Source organism: Lacerta agilis, chromosome 4 (assembly GCF_009819535.1).
Source record: "Lacerta agilis isolate rLacAgi1 chromosome 4, rLacAgi1.pri, whole genome shotgun sequence".
NCBI classification, from domain to species: domain Eukaryota; kingdom Metazoa; phylum Chordata; class Lepidosauria; order Squamata; family Lacertidae; genus Lacerta; species Lacerta agilis.
In genome coordinates, this window is record NC_046315.1 from 126,060 (window position 1) to 145,786 (window position 19,727).

Below are 19,727 nucleotides of genomic sequence, written 5' to 3' on the forward strand. Positions count from 1 at the left end.
AGGGTCTGGACTGCTGTGGCTAAATGCAGGAATGAGTTTGTCCTGCTTAGGACCTTCCTGGTTGGTCACTGTGAGAACAGAAGGCTGGACTAGCTTTGGCCTGATACAGCTGCTGCAGGACTCCTTAGGTTCATCCTACTTGGCAGCTTCCATGTGTGCCTCCCCAGTACCTGGGGAGCCCTGTTGAATTCTATGGGGCACAGGTTTGGGGCTTTCCTCTTGCTGCTGCCAGAAAGGGCTGCGGGGAGAAAGCCATCAGCCTTTCCCTGGCTGCCTGTCAGCTGGGAGATCCAAGCCCTCACCCGCCACTGCTGCTGCTGCTTCCCGCTCTGCTCCCCCCCCCCCCGAAGTCAGCAGCCCCCTCTGTGGCAACCCTGTGGGCAAGGACTGGTTTGTTAGCCCACACAGGCAGCTCCAAGAGCAGGGAAAGAATGGGGAGCCCACAGGTGGCAATTCAGGGTGCTTTCCAAGTAGCATAAAGCTCCTGTGAGATGTACTGGCAGGCTCTTTGCCTCGCTGGTGGACAGGGCGAGCACCTTCACTCACCACAGATATGTCTCTGCCTGGGTCCACTGGGCATAGGTCTGCCTGTAGAGCAGGACCCCATAGAGGGCGAGAAGGGGCAGCCGCTGCTCTGTGTCTAGGTTCTGGGTTCGCCCCTGCAGCCAGTAGTGGCTGCGTGCCAGGATGCCCTTCAGCTCCAGTGGCATGTCGCAGAAGAGGGAGGTGGCACTGCGCTTCAGGAGTCCTGTTGGCACAGAAGAGAATCAACCACCACAGCAGAGGCTGGGAGGGAGAGTTAAGGGCAGCCGCTGGCCTTGGCCTCCGAGGCCATCAGAAGTTGCTCGGCTTCTGTTTCTCCTGCAGAGGCAGATGGAAGGCCCTGTGGCAGAGCCAGCAGCACTGGGAGGGAGCCCAGACAACAATGAGCAAGAGGGAGCGGGTCCCTGGGGGAGAGAGAGATGCAAAGGGCGGGCAGGGCACCTCTTTCCCCAAGGGGTAGGCAGGGTGTGGAGAAGCCCCTCTGGCCATGCCCCCCTGCAGCAACAGTCTCCCTCCCTACTCCCTGGCCTGGTACCTGGCATAGAATGAGGGGCGTCAGCTGCAGTGATGAGCCACAGGCGGAACTTGGTGTGGATCTCGAGGCCTCCCCCTGGGGCCTTGCCTGTGCAAAAAGAGGGCAAGGTGAGAGGGGCTTTGGCCTGGGGGGAGGGAGACCCCTCCCACTTCTTCCGTCCGCCTCACCTGAGGATTTCACCAACTGGTCCAGCAGCTCCAGCAAGTCGGGGTCCCAGTGCTCCTGGAGGTGGCAGTTGGTCAAGACCAGCCACTTGCCTCTCTTGATGCAGATGGGCAGTGTCCGCCAAACCCGCTTGCAGGCATCTGGGGTGCCAAAGGAGATGACTACCACATTTCCCTGCAGGGATGGGGCCTGGTTACTTGCTCTGTCCTCCCAGAGGAAACCAACTCACACCTGCACCCGTTGCCCCCTCCCCTCCTTGTGCCCATCTCACCCCTCGTCCCCGCTGGGTGGCCATCTGCTGGATCCAGAGGAGCGGGTGCATGAAGGAGCCTGGTGCGCTGGCCGAGGGCGTGTGGAAGATGATGGGTTTGTTGGCCCGGCTGTAGGAGTACGGGTAAGTGATGGCCATTTCCTCAGTGAAAGACCAGCCCAGCAAGCAGGTGGTGAGGGCGGAGACCACGCTGCTCATGGCAGCGGGACACAAAATGCGCCACAGGATGGCGCGCTGGAAAGGCCTGAGGTGGGAGTGGCTGGGACACAGGGCCAGACCCACCATAGTGGAGGGCAGACGGAAGTACTCCTGCCACTGGGCAGCCTGCCCAGCCAGGGAGGCCTGCAGCCCCTGGAACCCAGGAACGTTCTCCAGCAAGCCGCACTCTTCCCAGGCCTCGGCGCTCACCCAGCTGGGGCAAGGCACCCTGGCCGGCGGCTGCAGAAGCTCCTTGGCCACTGGCTCCCGCAGGCCCTGGCAGAAGACCAGCCACTCGAGCGGGGTGATCTTCCCAGAGACTTTCAGTGTGGCCACAGCCCCCAGGAAGAGGTAGAGGAGGCGGTCCATCTCCCGCAGGCAGGGCACCACCTCGGTGAGGAAGTGGTGGAGCACGGCCTTGCTGAGCTCCAGGTGGCGCAACTCCAGTGACTCCTGTTTGGTCGTCTCCTGGCGTTTGGTGGAGAGCAGCGCCTGGCGCACGCGGGCCACGCAGGCGCTGGTGGGGAAGCTGTAGGAGGGATGGAGGCGGCAGACCTGCTGGAGGGCCAGGTGCAGGGCCACACCCAGGCGGGGCACCACCCGGTACTTGTTGCACAGCGCCACCTGGTCCTGGTGCTGGGAGACCATGTGCTGGTGGGTGGCATGCAGGGCCTGGATCTGTGTCTGCAGCAGCCGCACCATCGGCATGAAGTTCTCCTCCTCCAGCAGAGAGCGCTGCGGCTGGGCAATCAGGGCCACCAGCTCCTCCTGCGGGGAACAGCCACGGGGCTGGGCTGAGCATCCTCTCCACTGCCGCCCCACACCAAGCCACAGGAGCCCCTGCCTCACCTCCGTGGCCTCCAGCTTCCCCTCCAGCTGCAGGACCCCAAACTGCAAGGCCTGCTGGTTCTTCAGGATCTCTTTCCGCTCGGCCCGCAGGACCTCCACCAGCAGCAGCTCCTCCAGTGCCCCCTGGCTGAGGCTGAGGTCAATCACGTTCAGGCTCTTGAGAAGCTCGTGCTCCACCTCTGCAAAGAGGAGCCAGGCGGGAGGGAGGGCCCAGCCATCCCAGTCACCCACCTGCCTGCCACTCTCCGCCAATGGCTGGCTGTGGTGTGGAGGCACCTTTGGCTCTTGTCCCCCAACACTTTGGGGAACCCAAGTAGAGCGTGGCTGTGCTTTGACAGCACAGCTTCCAATACCTATGCCAGGGGAGAGATTTGCTGACTCTAGCTTTGCTTCCACTTGCAGCAACTGGAAGTTTCCAAAGCCTCTCAGCCTCTCTGAGGGGGGAGCCAAAGATCAAGATTGCTGTCAGGGTGAGCAGTGAGTGGCTGAGCCACCTCCACCCACCTAATCTCCTTTTAAAGCCATCCAAGTGTGTGGCTGCTTTGGGGAGTGAATTCCAGGAAGGCACTTGGGGAAGACATCCCTTACCTGCAGCCAAAGCCTCCAGAGGCAGCTCAGTGCACAGGTAGAGCCGGAAGGAGGTGGGGACCAGCACCGCGTCCTCCGCTGACTCTGAGCGGAGGGCACCTCGGAACAATTCCTTCTGCATCAGCTGCTGGAGGGCTGGGCACCAGGGGACATTCTTTTCAAAGTCCGTCAGCAACACAGGGGTGCCTGTGAGGAGGTGGGAACCAAGCAGCACATTTGCCTGAGCTGGAGGGCGCTGTCAGAGTACGGTGCTGGTGAAAGAGAACTGCACCCTCCCAGGGTGCTGCTAGCTGCAGGGGCACCACCTTCCTCTGCTTACCAAGGCAGGCTGCATTGTAGAGGTTCTGCTCCAGGTCTGGGTCTGTGAGTGACAGGACCTCCAGGTTGTCTTCCGTGATCTCTTCGGAGCTGCCGTGCTCCAGCATGTCAGGCACCAGGTCAGAGATGGCATAGGCCTGAGAATCCACTGTAAAGAAGGGTTGGATGAGAAGGTACCCGCAGGCAAGGCCGTGTGCCTGACCCCCCCCCCCCGGCACTCCCCACTCACCCTCTTCCAAAGCTGTGGATGTCAGCAGCCAGACACAGGCCTGCTTGTCGGGGTCCACCAGCAGAGGCCAGCGGTGAGCCTGCGTGTGAGTGCTGGAGAGCAGGATCGTGCCAACCAGGCGGCTGCTGGGGTCCTTGGGCTTGTGGACTCGATCCCAGAGACGCTGCTCTGGAGGAGAGCTGAGCAGGGACGCCAGATCCAGGGGCTGTTGCACAGCCAGCAACAGATCACTGTGGGAGGCTGGGCCAGGGCAGGGCAGCTCCTTCTGCAGGAGCTGTCTCACGTCGTCCGGCCCGAGGTGCCCCCAAGCCCCAGCACACACCGCTTGCCACTTCTCCAGCAGCTCCTCCCGCCGCTGCGGAGGGAATGGGCCCAGGTAGCAGAGGCTGGCTGCAGAGAGGAGGGCATCGCCATAGACAGTATTATGCTGGGATTCCAGGTTCTAGGAAGGAAAGCAGAGGCGCCAGAGGGCTGAGTCTGGGAGAACAGCACCCTCGGCTCTCAGGGTGGACAGGCAGGCAGCCCCTCTTACCCTTGTGAGAGTTGTCCAGTTGGCCATGTGCTCGGCCACAGAGCTCTCAACGGTGGTGGCCTCCTCTTTGGCCTGCAGGGACTGGGTGAGCTGGTGCATCAGCTTTTCCTGGCGCTCCTGCTTCAGCTTCAGCTCCTTGATGCGCAGCTGGGTGGCATCTCTCAGGTATTCCGAGTGCAGGCGCCGGTCACCCAGCTCCATCTTCTCTGTGGTGATCTGGGCATCGCAGTACTTTAGCCGTGCTATGGTCGGCTGCCAGTCGAGCAGGGCCCAGTGGTACCAGTAGGTAGCCGAGATCCACTGGAAGAGGGCAGCAGCAGGCTGGCTGGCGCTGGAAATGTTGGCCTCAGAGATGCACTCGCGAGTCACAGCCCGGCCCAGGGCCTCAAAGAGCTCTGTGGCGAGGCTGTCCTTGGGGTAGAAGACAAGATCCTGGAGGGGAAGCAGAGGGAGGGAGGGAATGGGACCCTTGCCTGGCTTTTTCACCAAGGAATGAGGTGCATTTCTTTACCTCTCTTCTGCCACAAGAAACGCAAGGCTGCTTGTATTAAAATGCCCCAAGCTATAAAAAAAAACACCAGTTGCTTACAATGAAGATGGTCCAAAGGGGAGCACCTTTAAGCGGAGGCTTGACAGCCATCTGTCAGGAATGCTTTGATGGTGTTTCCTGCTTAGCAGGGGGTTGGACTGGATGGCCCTTGCGGTCTCTTCCAACTCTATGGTTCTATGATTCTATGATTCTATGACCTTTAAGCGGAGGCTTGACAGCCATCTGTCAGGAATGCTTTGATGGTGTTTCCTGCTTAGCAGGGGGTTGGACTGGATGGCCCTTGCGGTCTCTTCCAACTCTATGGTTCTATGATTCTATGATTCTATGACCTTTAAGCGGAGGCTTGACAGCCATCTGTCAGGAATGCTTTGATGGTGTTTCCTGCTTAGCAGGGGGTTGGACTGGATGGCCCTTGCGGTCTCTTCCAACTCTATGGTTCTATGATTCTATGATTCTCCAGCAGGTTCCAGAAGCGTCCAGGGGACTGAGGGGGCCTTCCAGCCTGTCCACATTGCCAGCTCCTGCACATGGCCTCTCCTCTGCCTGGCTTCCCTGCCCCTTTGGTCACAGAGCATGGGAGCTACTCCAGGGATGCCCCTACCAGCCCCGTGGAGAAATGAGTTGCATTTGCCATTCCCCCCCCCCCATTCACCCAATTTGAAGAGGTCCGTTTGGAGCTCTTCACAATCTCTACTTGTTTTAACAACTCTGAACAGTTTAGTATTGTCCACAAACTTGGCCACCCCACTGCTGAGCTCTAACTCTGAGTCGTTTGTGTGCAAGTTAAAAAGCTCATGTCCCAATCCTAATCTTTGGGGAACTCCACTTTACACATGTATTTGTTCAGAGAACAGACCATCTATTCTTACTCTTTGCTTCTTGTGATTTAACCAATTCCATAGTCACAAGAGAACTTCTCCTCTTACTCCTTGACCACTCAGGAGTCTTTGATGAGGGACTATATCAAAAGTTTTTGAACCTTGAAGTGCACAATGTTGACTGGATGAGCCCAATCTATATACTCTGATTATTTGTTCTGGGCTAGACTCTCACCTCCTGTGGGCTTCTCTGTTCTTGGGTGCAGCTCTTCTTGAAAACCAAACCATAAATATTAAAAACAAAATAAAAAATAAAAAATTCCTTCCAGTAGCACCTTAGAGACCAACTAAGTTTGTTCTTGGTATGAGCTTTCGTGTGCATGCACACTTCTTCAGACACAAAAGCTCATACCAAGAACAAACTTATTTGGTCTCTAAGGTGCTACTGGAAGGATTTTTTTTATTTTTTATTTTGTTTTGACTATGGCAGACCAACACGGCTACCTACCTGTAACCATAAATATTAAACTCATGAAAAGAAATAAAACAAATACCATGCAAGGTCACAGCATTTGAAAAAGGAATTACTAACCAGAGATGTGTAAGCATTTACTGTTAACAACCAGCATGTATCAGAAAGCAACAGAAAGAAAAGAAAAGAGATTGAAGACAAAAATGGTTCAACAGAAGTGACTGAACCTAACAGATATATCCAAAATACAGTCAGAATTGTTCTTGCTCTCTCTCTCTCACTTTCTTGCAGAGGAGGGGGAAGAACTCTGTTGCAACAGAAAAATAAAGATCTGCCTTGCTTTCACTGGATCCACTCTGCTCTGATGGATCATGGCTTGAGGGGACTCAAGAGTTCCTTGGGGAACTGAGGAGCAAAAGGCAAGCCCCACTTCTTCTACAACCCTTGAGGGATAATTTTATATATACAGTATAATGTTTTCTTCCTTAAGGATATTTTCCATGCTTCGTGAGGACTGCAGTGGTGTGTTTGCAGTATCTCTGTTGTGCTCAATTACTTTCCTGTTCTCTTACTGCTGGTGGTGGTTTCTGGTTTTATCCACTGGTAAAAAAGGGACCCCTGACCATTAGGTCCAGTCGCGGATGACTCTGGGGTTGCGGTGCTCATCTTGCTTTATTGGCTGAGGGAGCTGGCATAGGAGTGGTACCTATTTATCTACTTGCACTTTGACGTGCTTTCGAACTGCTAGGTTGGCAGGAACTGGGACCAAGCAATGGGAGCTCAGCTCGTCATGGGGATTCAAACCGGCAACCTTCTGATTGGCAAGCCCTAGGCTGTGTGGTTTAACCCACAGCGCCACCCACGTCCCTTTATCCACTGGTAGTTCCATGCTAATCAAATCCACATTTGCTGTTTCACTAGCCATGCCTCACCACCCCCTCCCAGGAGGAAACAGGCCTCTTTTGCTCCTCCCTTTGTCAAGGACTTGGCACAGCTGGAACAGCCTCTTGGTCTAGGCTAGGTTCTGTCTCTCCCCAGATGGCCCGGTCCAGAGGGGAAGTGGGGCCTTGAGGCTCTGGCTGCTGGGCCAGCCCAACAGCACAGGAGCCACAGGAAGGGCTCTGGGCCTCACCTCATAGAAGTTGTCCCTGTTGAGGAGCAGCTTTGCATTCTCCCAGCCTGGCTCCTGCTCAAACATCAGGCAGAGGATGTCTGTCACCATGACCACAGTCGCCGGAGGCTGGCGATAGCTGCGCAGCTCCTCAATGTCCTGCAGCCGCAGCATTGCCAGGGCCTCCTTGTAGTCCTTGTTCACCTGAGAAGACAGGGGTCACTCTGGGATGAGGGAGACAAGGGCTCCATGTTGGAGGGCCTTCAGGCTGGGCTCTCCTCACCTGCCCCCTCTGCCACATCTTCCCTCCCTCCAGATGGCAGCTGCAGGAGGGCCTGGTGACTGAGCAAGACCTTCCTCCCCACATGCCCCATACCTTCCTCATGGCCAGCTCCCTCCCCTTCTCCAGAGCATCCCGCTCTCTGGTAAGTGCATCGATACGCGCTTCATACAGCTCACACTCCTTCTCCTGCTGCTTCAGCACCTCCTGCTCCCGCTCCACTTCCCGCTGACTGCTGATCACTTGCTGCAAGGCAAGGAGGATGGGTGGGGTGAAGGGAGACCACCCTAAACCCACCAACCCCCTAAACTGCAGCAGTATCTCCAGGACAACTTGCAGGGGCACCAGAAACACCTGGCTGCCGCTGGCTCAGGCCACATCGAGTCCAGCAACCTGTTCTCACTGTGGCCGGCTCTGGTGGTCCTTGTGGGAAGCGCACTGGCACAATGGGTGCCCAAGAGCCTCTCTCGCACATAGAGGTGGCAGCCTGGCACTTATGGGGTAGCCTTCCCTGATGAGGTGTATCTGCCTCAATTAATACTAACATAGAAGTGGGAGTTTAAAATATCCCTGTTCAGCCTAGCGCTGAGGAAAATTCACTGTTTTTAAAACATGTGTTTTGCTTTTGATCGTTTTGCTATTATTTGCTGTCCTGGGCTCCTTTGAGAAGAAGCGGGGAGGGATAAATACCTAAGAAATGATCCACAACAACTTGGATTCTGGGCACCAGAGGGACGATGGCCATCCTCATGGGAAGACACACCTCTTGACTCTGGCCTTTGTCAGCTAAAGGATTTTGCTTTGTGGGACCCACCTTGCTTTTATATATTTAGGTACTTATATACCACCAATTCGTATGATAAAATATAAAATAACATGAAAGTAACTAGCCAATCAAATTCAAGCAGTTGCATAGGCATAAGACTGCATAAAATAAGTCTTCAAGAGATACTTGGAAATCCAAAGCCACAGTGCCTGCCGCATCTCTGCTGGAAGAGGGTTCCTCAGCTTGGGACTGGCAACACTGAATGCCCGACTACTCTGGGAGGGGCCAGTTTGGCCCCTGCAAAACAGCAGACAACTAGCAGCACTCCTCCAGGTGACCTGTGATGGAGCTGGGATCCAAGGGCTCAGCTCCTAAGGTATCCTATCCTCGAGTTGTGAAGGGCTTCATATATTAACACAGGACCCTTCAACCTGACCCACATGTGTGGGCAAACAGTGCAGATGTTTCCACAGAGGTGTCATCTGCCCCTGTCAGCAGCCAGGATGCGACCTTCAGTGCTAGCTGGAGCTTCTGGACCAAGCTCACAGGCAACACCTCATTGCAGTAGTCCAGTCTCAAGGTTACCAACGTGTGGGCTGCGGTGGCTGGATCATCCAGATATGGCTGTAGCTAGCTGGTCGAAGGCATTCCTAGCCAGTTGCTGGAGCCTCTATTGAAAAATGTACCCAGGAGTGCCCCAAGCTATGTGTCTGCTCTTTCAGAGAGAGGGCAGCCTTGCCCAGAACAGGCAACAGTCTCCTGAGCATGGAAACCACCTTCCCACAGAGCCTCTTGTCCCAACATGCTGTGAGCCAGGTTTGCCTCTATGGATTGTCCAACTCCACTTTCTATAGTTTCTAACCCTCCACAATGGAATGGGATAAAATACGATTTCCCCTTTCTTCCTGACTCCATTCTGAATATCCAAATCTTATTTACAAGTGTTGCCCTGTTCCCAGCTTCCTTTCAAATCCCTCTTTCCTACTGTTCCTGCTGCTCCAGTAAATTGGTCAGTGCAACTGAGCTGCCAGCCCAGAAGAGGCTGCTCTGATGGAGAAGACTATGGGCAGCCACCTCCTTGCCTTACTCTTGCTCTGCTTCAGCTGCTTTGGAGGAGGAGCTCTGAAGCCTTTTGAACCAGGTCCTTCACTTGCATATGGCGCCCAGTGAATTCCAGGTGCTTTTATAAATGTCTAGCCAGCTGGGAGCTGAGAGAGTTTCAAGCAGGCAGCCAGCCAGCCACTGAGTGGAACACGACTGGCTGGGCTCACTCACCTCCTTGATCTTCACTAGCTTCTGCTGCAGGAAGCGCACGTCCCGTGTGTGCTCCTGCTGCTTCATGCTCACTTCCCCCATCTTGTGCAGGGCCGTCCTCATCCTGCAGGTGGGAAAACCATCCCATGAGGATGCAGACAGAGGGGGTTTGGGGCACAGGACTCAAGGGTGCAACACCCTCCCAGGTCTGTCAGTTAATCTGGTTGCCTGAAGTCCCTTCAGGGGATGCCTAAGACAGATGCGTGACACCCTCTGAACCAGGGATGCTGTAACGGATCTGCCCTTAGGCAGGGTATGGTCAGAAACCCCAGCGTGTGAAGAGTTAAGGTTCCGTCTGTTTGAGGGGCAGTTCGCTCGCAGGAGGCGGGACTTTTCGCCCTTTAAAAGGAGGGAGTGGCAGTTGGTCAGGAGGGAGAAAGAGGGAGTGAGTGGTGACTGAGGGGGAGAGGGTTAGAGACCAGGATAGTGGTGGGTAGGTTAGGCTAGGTCGAAGGTTTAGTATGTTATACTGAATAGAAAACCTTTTATGCTGTTATGAAACTACGTTTAAACATTTGATTCTCTGAAACCGTCATGCTCTAAAAAGAAAATAAAGACTAGTTTTGTTGCTATAAGTCAGTCGTCAATTTTGGGGTCCAGCGCGTTATAAACTGCTCATGAAGAGGGGAACCCAGGGAAGAATCCAAACTATCCTGCGGGGTGTAATTTGTGTCTTAGGGGTTTTCACTCAGGAGGGGCTAGCGGGCTGAAACATTGTGTATGCCACTGAGTTGCTAAAAGGGTTTAGCAGACTGCTACAGTGAGGGATCTAGAGAGAGAGACCCTGGGGCTGTAGGCAATAAGGTGTTCAACCCCTGAAGCCCAGAGCAAGGACTATAAACGACCGCGGCAGCTGGACAAATACACTCCGGTTACTAAGATACTCCCGTTTTGTATCTACCAGGGAGTTTACTTCATTGACGGACCTCCGAGGGACAGGTGGGGGGGGGGGCTAATTAGTCTGACCCGGAACACCTGAGCAATAAAAAAACAAAAAAATAAACTTAGTAAGAGGGGAGGGGAGTGTGACAGGGAGGTTCGTTGCAGATCCCTACAGAGAATGCAACTTGGGGGGCTACTTAAGTTCCTCTCAATGGGTTGGGGATGCAATCCATAGTTCTTCCCTTCCAGGGCTCCTCTCCATCCCTCCTGCACCAATGAGCAAAGGTCTTTCAAGTAAACTCAGCTATCCTGTGAATCAAAGTCCTGCAAAATACTAACAGATGGACCTTCTCCATCACCCTACCTGGCCCTTTTTATTTTTTATTTTTTTAATTTATGCCTTTTTCAATATACTGGTACATTAAGCATTCATATTTTGTTGTTGTTGTTCAGTCGTTCAGTCATGTCCGACTCTTCGTGACCCCATGGACCAGAGCATGCCAGGCACGCCTATCCTTCACTGCCTCCCGCAGTTTGGCCAAACTCATGTTAGTAGCTTCGAGAACTAAGCATTCATATTTACACCCTATCAAATTCTATATAGACTTCCCAACCTAAATTTCCTTGATGCCCTGTTACACATTCTTACGTTTGTTATATCTCCATTTATTATTTACTCCAGAGGTTTTCAACCTTTTGGGGTCCACAGCTCCCTTGACCAACTACCTTCTTCCTGTGGCACCCCTGTGGGGCTCAGTTATGCCACCCCTTGCCTGCAAAGCTGGCAGCCTCTCACCCTTTTTGAACACCCTCCCTTGTGGAGTGTTCCTTCTGCCTCCTCTCCTTGAGAGTCCTCTGGGCAGCAGCTGCCACCGCCCCTGGTCTCTGAGCCACCCCCCACAACCCAAAGAGAGGTGCTTCCTCACACTGCCCCACAGGGGCCTTAGTGTCCCAATGGGGATAGGCCAAAGTTGAATGTGAGGCCAGCACCTTACCTTGGGAGGCAGCAGTGGCAGCAGCAAACACAAGAAAGGCCAGCACAGCACAGTGCCTGCCTGGCCTCCCACTTGTCTGTCCATTCCCAACAACATGGGCTGGCAGGCTGGGCTCCTTCACCCACTTGCTTGCTTACTCCAAGGTAGCATCAGCTCCTGGCAACCAGCGTCCCCTAACCAACCCCAGGGACACCATTCACCTGTAGAGCTTATAGAGCTGCTGCAACGAACAGCCATGCAAGCCTTTGGGAGACAGAGATGTGAGGGGGCATCAGAGGAAGAAGGGAAGGAAAGAGGGGCAGAGGCACCCCAACCCTGACCTACTCTTTTCTCCTTTTATTCATAACCCTTACCTTTGTTTGCTGCTGCTCACATATTAATCAGTGCTGGTAAATTTATCTTGATATCACATTGTTTTAAATATCCCTCAGATTGTTCCCACTCGCTTGTAACTATCTTTGCATCTATATTTCTTATCTTGGCCATCATGCGTGCTAGTTGGATATATTCTATTAGTTTAAGCAGTCCTTGGTCCTTTGTCAGGACAGCTTTCTCTTTCCACATTTTAGCGTACAATATTCTTGCAGCATATTGAGTGTATTGTACACTCAATATGCTGCTACACTCAATATGCCAGCAAGTTTGGAAAACTCAGCTGATCAGTCTACATCCCAATCCCAAAGAAGGGAGGTGCCAAAGAATGCTCCAACTACCGCACAATTGCGCTCATTTCACACGCTAGCAAGGTTATGCTTAAAATTCTACAAGGCAGGCTTAAGCAGTACGTGGACCGAGAACTCCCAGAAGTGCAAGCTCGATTTCGAAGGGGCAGAGGAACTAGAGACCAAATTGCAAACATGCGCTGCATTATGGAGAAAGCTAGAGAGTTCCAGAAAAACATCTACTTCTGCTTCATTGACTACACAAAAGCATTTGACTGTGTCGACCATAGCAAACTATGACAAGTTCTTAAAGAAATGGGAGTGCCGTATCACCTCATTTGTCTCCTGAGAAATCTCTATGTGGGACAAGAAGCTAAAGTTAGAACTGGATATGGAATAACTGATTGGTTCAAAATTGGGAAAGGAGTACGACAAGGCTGTATATTGTCTCCCTGCTTATTTAATTTATATGCAGGATTCATCATGCAAAAGGCTGGACTGGATGAATCCCAAGCCAGAATTAAGATTGCCGGAAAAAATATCAACAACCTCAGATATGCAGATGACACAACTTGGATGGCAGAAAGTGAGGAGGAATTAAAGAACCTTTTAATGAAGGTGAAAGAAGAGAGCACAAAACATGGTCTGAAGCTCAACATAAAAAAAACTAAGATCATGGCCACTGGTCCCATCACATCCTGGCAAATAGAAGGGGAAGAAATGGAGGCAGTGAGAGATTTTACTTTCTTGGTCTCCATGATCACTGCAGATGGAGACAGCAGTCACAAAAATTAGAAGATGCCTGCTTCTTGGGAGAAAAGCAATGGCAAACCTCGACGGCAACTTAAAAAGCAAAGAGATCACCTTGCCGACAAAGGTCCGTATAGTTAAAGCTATGGTTTTCCCAGTAGTAATGTACGGAAGTGAGAGCTGGACCATCAAGAAGGCTGATCGCCGAAGAATTGATGTTTTTGAATTATGGTGCTGGAGGAGACTCTTGAAAGTCCCATGGACTGCAAGAAGATCAAACCTATCCATTCTCAAAGAAATCAGCCCTGAGTGCTCACTAGAAGGACAGATCCTGAAGCTGAGGCTCCAGTACTTTGGCCACCTCATGAGAAGAGAAGACTCCCTGGAAAAGACCCTGATGTTGGGAAAGATGGAGGGCACAAGGAGAAGGGGACGACAGAGGATGAGATGGTTGGACAGTGTTCTCGAAGCTACTAACATGAGTTTGGCCAAACTGCGAGAGGAAGTGAAGGATAGGCGTGCCTGGCGTGCTCTGGTCCATGGGGTCACGAAGAGTCGGACACGACTGAACGACTGAACAACAACAACAAAATATCTGTATTACTATTGTCTGTATTCACAGGGTAAAATAACTGCCTTTCTGTTCCAGAAGGAACAGCTACTATTGGTTCATTTAAGCTGCTGTATTTGGATCCTCAGTCTTATTGGTTCCTACCAAAAGGCAGATTTGTGATTGCTTGAGATTGTTCCCTCCAAAAGTTATCCTTTCTAGTCAGTCTTCTGTCACTATAAATGTAGCTTCCCTCTCCTCAGTCTCCAGTCTTGTCTGCCTGAATAAAGAGTGTTACATGAAGAAGCTGTCTCCTGCCTGCTATGTCAGAAAGCTGAAATCACTTACTGAAGTCACTAACCCCACATTACAAAAGGTTTTACCAATTATGATGTATGGAAGTGAGAGCTGGACCATAAAGAAGGCTGATTGCCAAAGAACTGATGCTTTTGAATTATGGTGCTGGAGGAGACTCTTGAGAGTCCCATGGACTGCAAGAAGATCAAACCTATCCATTCTTAAGACAATCAGCCTGGAGTGCTCACTGGAAGGACAGATTCTGAAGCTGAGTCTCCAATACTTTGGCCACCTCATGAGAAGAGAAGACTCCCTGGAAAAGACCCAGATGTTAGGATGTTAGGAAAGATGGAGGGCACAAGGAGAAGGGGGCGACAGAGGACGAGATGGTTGGACAGTGTTCTCGAAGCTACCAACATGAGTCTGACCAAACTGCGGGAGGCAGTGGTAGACAGGAGTGCCTGGCGTGCTCTGGTCCATGGGGTCACGAAGAGTCGGACACGACTAAACGACTAAACAACAACAACAACAACAACAACAACAACAACAACATGCAACAACAACAACAACATGACTTACCTTGATCTGAACACTACACTTCAGTTCATGCAGCCTAGAGTAGCATTTCATCTCAATACCACACAGAGCACTTGGATTAGAGGGACAACAGCAGGTCCACAGGAAAGGCAGATTCCTTTCACCAGAATACTGATGGCATCATGCTCCAAATCCCTTGATGATGGCTCTCAGTGGTTTGATGTAGACGTTAAAAGGTACAGCAGACAGAATGGGCCCTTGTGGGACTCCACAGCCCCAGAGCCCCAGAACCAAGAAACAAACTCCCAATATTAGCCAAGAAACACATTGCTTTCCAGTAGTGACTGAGTAAGGGTGGAGCCCCCATAACAGGACCTCCAAATTGCACCTGCTTGAGCTGCTCCAGAATGCCAGTCAAGCTCCTGGCCACACCCCAAGGCAGCAACATGCCCAGACCCAGGAGCCTTACCTGAAGTCCCAGGAAGTGAAAACTGGGTTTGCTGGTGTCACTGCTGACTAGGAGCGGGGGCAAGGCTGTGCCCACCTTCCCAGCTGAATGGAAGAGCCACACTTACCGATCCAGCTGCTTGGTATTCTTCTCCTGCAGATTGCTCAACAGCAGTAGGAAGGTGTCAAGGAAATCCAGGAAAGTTTTGGGGCTGATGAGGGGGAGGTGGGCAGCCAGGGAAGTGATGTATGCCATGGTACAGCAATGGATCTGGGAGGCAGCCTGGGCCGTGCGATGCATCAAGTCCTTTAGGTCATGTACTGACGTCAGCACTAACAACAGAGAATGGACAGATATGCCCAGTTCAGAACTTGGGGTGGGGTGTCCATCATGGAGACAGAGATTGGGACGCTGCCACCACCAAGTCCAAGGAGAGTGGAGAACAAGTGGGCAAGCAAGCAGGGGGGGGGGAGGTGATGGCATCTTGGGCACACAAGGAGGCCTGCTGCGGTGTAGCATCCATGTGGCTTTTTCCTATCCTCCATTTCCTCTAAGCTGGCAGTCAAGTTGCCATAAGAGCAAGAGTCTCTGCTACACCAAATGGTACCTTTGCATTCCTGTGTTAATCCCAGGATGAATTCCTTCCCTTTGATTCCCAACCCTAGAGAGGAGATGGCTGAGCAAACAGCAGAGTTGATAAACATCACCAGGATGTTATTCTCTCTCTTCTGCTTTATGGCTTTCTTGTTCCTCTCTGCAATCTCCTGTTTTATTATCGTGCTTTGATGTTTAGGAAGTTTCCTGTTTTCCCCATGAGATCATTGTTACCTGATGCCATCCCATATGAGACTCCTAGGGGTGTGCTGAATGAATTTGAATGGCTTGTTTGAATCTGTAACATTTTTGCCTGTAATAAAAGACCCCGGGGGGAAGTGCAGGGGAGGATTCTGCTCTCTCTCTCTGACACTGGCTCCCAGAGCTTTGCTGGTCAAAGCGCAGAGTCTCTCTCTCTTATTCTCACTTGCACACATGTAAACCCCCACACTGCGAGGGTCACCGGGCAGTTTGCTGTTGCTGGAGGGACAGGAGCCAGTGCCCTTCCTCCCCACTCCCAGCTGCTGCTTCAGTGGCACCCACCTCGAGTGAGCTTGACTGAAGTCTTCTGGTGGTACATGAAGTGCTTGGAGGCCACTGCCACCAAGGACTCATGGCTCCATGGCTGATAGACCTCCAGGCTGCTGAACACTTGGGCCAGGGCTGTGGCTGTGATGGGTGGCAGTGCCAAGGAGCCAGCACCCCCCAGCAGAAGCACCACATGCAGGTTGGAACGCACAAACTGGAAGAATCTGCAAGGAAAGCCAGAAGGCAGGACCTGAGCCCTGAACCAAGACCTCCCTGGCTAACCCCCTGGGCCAAGGGCCTACCCCAGCCCCACACCTCTGCAGAATGAGCTCTTCTCGCATGTTCCGCTTGATGTTCTGGTTCTCCTGCAGCAGGGCCTGGATGACAGCAATGGTGTCTTCTGGGCTGTAGAGGCCAGGGCACGTGCCCTCGGCCATCAGGGCCAGTAGCAAGTGCAAGTTGGCCAGGCTTACGCCAGCGTGCACCAGCAGCAGCACTCGCTTGCCCATGATGCCTGCCTGCCAACTGGCCAATCGCAGCAAGGCCAGGGCCCCTGCCTCATCCTCTTTGGCAGGTATCTCCACGAGCAGCGAGGCAGTGGCACGAGCAGCCAGAGCCACGAGGGTCCTCCGCCCTGTGCAGCGGGCAAAGGAGACAATGGCCCCATGCCGGTCAGGGCCACAGAAGAGCCGGCTCAGGCGCAGTATGTGCTTCAGCCCCTCCGAGCACAGCAGGAAGTTTTTGGGCAGCAAGGGCTTTAGCTGCTTCTCCAGGGTCTTCCAGAGCTTCTCTTGGTAAGGGTTGTGAGTGTTGGGGCTGTAGGTGTCGGGGCCCAGGTCCTTGCTGAAGACGATGTCCTGGAGTGCCTCACCTGGCTGCAGCAGGAGGTGGGAGGGCAGCAGGGGGCCGGTGTTCTCCTTCTTGGGAGAGCCATGGCGCCTGGCCTTGTGGAGGTGAAGCTGGTTGGGGGATGCCCGGTGCCGGTCACGTCGGGACTGGCCCTGGGAGGTAGGGGTATGCTTCCTTGCAGCTTCCTCTGTGGTTTCCGCCTCTGTGGTCTCACTCTCTAGCTCTGAAACAGCCAGGCCTTCTCCAGGGTCTGGGCGGTCCAAGGCCAGTGCTGCTGCCTGCTCCACTGGGTCCCAGGGGTCAGGGCAGCCCACCTCACCACTCCAAGGGAAGAGGGGCTTCCCTTCTTCTGGCTCCTCCTCTGCTGCCCATTCTGCATCAAGGATGTTGCTGAAGGTCCTGCTGGGCAGGTGGAAACCAAGGCCAGCTCTGCTGGGCAGGTGGTGGTCCTGGTCCCTGGGGGGGCTGGAGGACCAGGTGCTCTGCGCAACATGTATGACATTGCGCTTGGCACAGAAGACAGTTATGGCGATGTCCATCAGCATCTGCTCGCAGAGCTCCCGCTGCTGCTGCCTCTGCAGTGGGTCACAGAAGACGCACAGACACTCATGCATCCAGAGGCGGATGACCAGTCGGGTGCTGAGGAGTGCAGTATAGCCTGTCCCCATGTTCATCTTGGTCAACCCAGAGGTGCGCCGGCTGGATGCCAGCTTGAAGTTCTGGTCCTCCAAGGGACTGCTGAGGTGGATGCCTGGGCGGGGCCGCAGCAGGAACAGCCCCTTGAACACCTTCTGGATGTCGTGCAGCGAGAAGTGGAAGAGGCAGCTGACGGGAGAGGGAGGGAACAAGCTCTTGGCCATCTCATAGGCGTTGATGGTGGCCCTGACCAGTGCCAAGGCCAAGTCATTTTGCCGAGTCAGCAGAGGGAACTTCTCCAGCCAGCTCAGAACAGGGTCCACGTGCAGGCCCAGCAGGGAGTCTCTGGTCATGAGCGGCAACACCACAGTGCTGAAGAGCCTGCCAAAGCGAGGGCAGAGGGGCAGGGCGCCTGTCATGGGCACGGAGAGTGTGCCAAAGCAGTTGAAGCCGGTGGCCGGGCAGTGCTGCACCTCCAGGGTCTCTCCGTGGTAGAACTGCTGGTAGCTCAGAGCCTGGCGCAGGGACTCCACCACAGGGCTTGAGCCCCGGGCTGAATCTGGACAGGAGGAGGAGGAGGACCGTAAGAGCTATGGCAAAACCCTTCACAGCCTCCCCACGGTGCAGGGAGAGGACGTTCTCCTTCCCAGCCCCCTTGGCTCACCCACAAAGGCCAAGTGCAGGTCCTCCACCAGGAAGAGGCAGCGTCCCTTGGCGGCTGCCCCCCGCACAGGCTTGACCTTGTCTCGTGCCAGGCTGAGGAAGCGCTTGTGCAGCAGATGGCGCAGGTGCACTGGTCTAAGTGCAGGGGTGAGGCAGACCCGGTGGTAGCTGTGGTTCGGTTGCACTAGCATCTCTGCAAAGGAGGACTTCCCGCAGCCCGGCTCCCCAACCAGCAGGACTGGACGCTCGGTGCTCAGGAGCAGGTCCACCACAAAGAGCATCCGCTCATGCTGAGGAGGGGATGAAGGAATGGCAGAACACATATGGGCTCCCCAGCCAGAGATTCCCACCCCCCCCCAAGGGGCTGGCCCTACCTGGGGCTGCAGGACAGAGAAAGTGACTGGGAGGACCTTGACACGGTTGGATAGATAGCACCCGTTAAAGGATTCCAGGGTGCCATCTGCTGCCAGGGGGCAGAGGTCGAAGGCAGAAGGCCCAGTGGGGAGCTTGATGGAAAACTGGCTCCTATGCAGCGCCTGGCGGGCAAAGTGCTCAAAGAGAGGCCAGTGCCTGGAGGAAGACAAAGGGAAGGGGAAGAACTCTTTGAAGCACCAAAGAGCCCCCAATACCAAAATGCTCACACCCTGCCTGTTCAGCATCACCAGTACAACAGAATCATATCAAATCGTAGAGTTGCAGGGGACCCAAAGGGTCATCTGGTCCAACCCCCTGTAAGATGTAAGATGTTCTGAGTCTGACCCCTGTGGAGAGTCAGCCTTTCCGAAAGCAGCTCTGCTGCCCCACTGTGATGCCCACATGGGAGAAAAGCCCAAGGTCCAGAGTGCAGAGGAGAGGATCCTTGCTGCTGGGTTTCTGTGGGTTGTCTTGTTCCAAGTCTGAAGTAGGCCTCTCCAAGCCCTCCTTGTCGCAGGGGCATAGCATGGGGCGCCCCAGGGGTGGTTGCCCCAGACAAAAAATGTTAGGGGCAAAACATTTCAACCAGGAAGCGACCTCTCCAGACAACAGAACAACTTTTATTTTCTTTGCAGCTGTAATCTCCTGGGTGACGTGGGCACCATTAGGCAGTTGAATGTGCATGTGTTCTTCATCCATTTCCCTCCCACCCCTCCATGTGGCCCTGGGCTCCACCACCAGATAAGGGGGGAGGGGCTGAAGAAGAGCTTGGAATGGTCTGAATGAGGGGAGAGGGTTTGGGGGGGGCAGGGACATGCAGGACCTCCAGTGCCATTCACCTCTTCACTTGCCCTACCCTATGACTCTGGGGTGCCCCTTGCTGGCTTCGGAGATGTCTTTGCAGGCTCCCACCCGCTTTGCTCGTCCAGTTCTCTCCCCTCACCTACCCCAAGGTCTCTTCCTCACTTGCGTTTCTCCAGCCTCTGTGCTGCCCCCTAAGCTTTTTGAAACTCTAAGTACACAACATCAGCTAGTTGGCATCCATCTGTGTGTGCCTTTGGGGGTGAAGTCAAACTGTTGGAAGGTTACAGCACCAAAAAGATAATCTCTTTCCATACACTTACTGGCATTTCCAAAGGCTCCTCCTTCTTCCCTGGCTCCCCCCTGCCCCCACAGGCATGATAAACATCTCCCTCCTTAGGTCTGCCCCCCACCTTGTGAGGCAAAGAGTGCAAAGAGTCCAGAGTACCTGGGGTGCAGGTGGCCTCCGAAGCCCCAGATGTAGGCAAAAACAAAGATGCTCTGCCCCAGCAAGTGGTGGTGGGCAGGGACGGTGTCGTCCAGATTACGGGACAAGGAGGCAGTGTGGCTGTCCTTGGCATC

At 53.9% G+C, this 19,727-nt stretch overlaps 1 protein-coding gene across 1 annotated transcript in view; it reads right to left on the bottom strand.

Annotated features, from left to right (window-relative positions):
* Positions 1 to 19,727, bottom strand: part of DNHD1 (dynein heavy chain domain 1) — a 55,593-nt gene that overhangs the window by 3,304 nt on the left and 32,562 nt on the right. Inside the window, exons 23-40 of the mRNA XM_033145803.1 lie at positions 19,594 to 19,713; positions 18,305 to 18,500; positions 17,932 to 18,220; positions 16,098 to 17,826; positions 15,798 to 16,006; positions 14,788 to 14,992; positions 9,501 to 9,603; positions 7,556 to 7,705; positions 7,201 to 7,383; positions 4,229 to 4,660; positions 3,697 to 4,138; positions 3,469 to 3,615; positions 3,150 to 3,335; positions 2,562 to 2,740; positions 1,515 to 2,480; positions 1,246 to 1,417; positions 1,079 to 1,165; positions 547 to 748 (exon numbers count right to left, since the gene is read on the bottom strand). Of these exons, the coding sequence (XP_033001694.1) occupies positions 547 to 748; positions 1,079 to 1,165; positions 1,246 to 1,417; positions 1,515 to 2,480; positions 2,562 to 2,740; positions 3,150 to 3,335; positions 3,469 to 3,615; positions 3,697 to 4,138; positions 4,229 to 4,660; positions 7,201 to 7,383; positions 7,556 to 7,705; positions 9,501 to 9,603; positions 14,788 to 14,992; positions 15,798 to 16,006; positions 16,098 to 17,826; positions 17,932 to 18,220; positions 18,305 to 18,500; positions 19,594 to 19,713 (5,997 nt within the window). The remainder of the gene's footprint in view (positions 1 to 546; positions 749 to 1,078; positions 1,166 to 1,245; positions 1,418 to 1,514; positions 2,481 to 2,561; positions 2,741 to 3,149; positions 3,336 to 3,468; positions 3,616 to 3,696; positions 4,139 to 4,228; positions 4,661 to 7,200; positions 7,384 to 7,555; positions 7,706 to 9,500; positions 9,604 to 14,787; positions 14,993 to 15,797; positions 16,007 to 16,097; positions 17,827 to 17,931; positions 18,221 to 18,304; positions 18,501 to 19,593; positions 19,714 to 19,727) is intronic.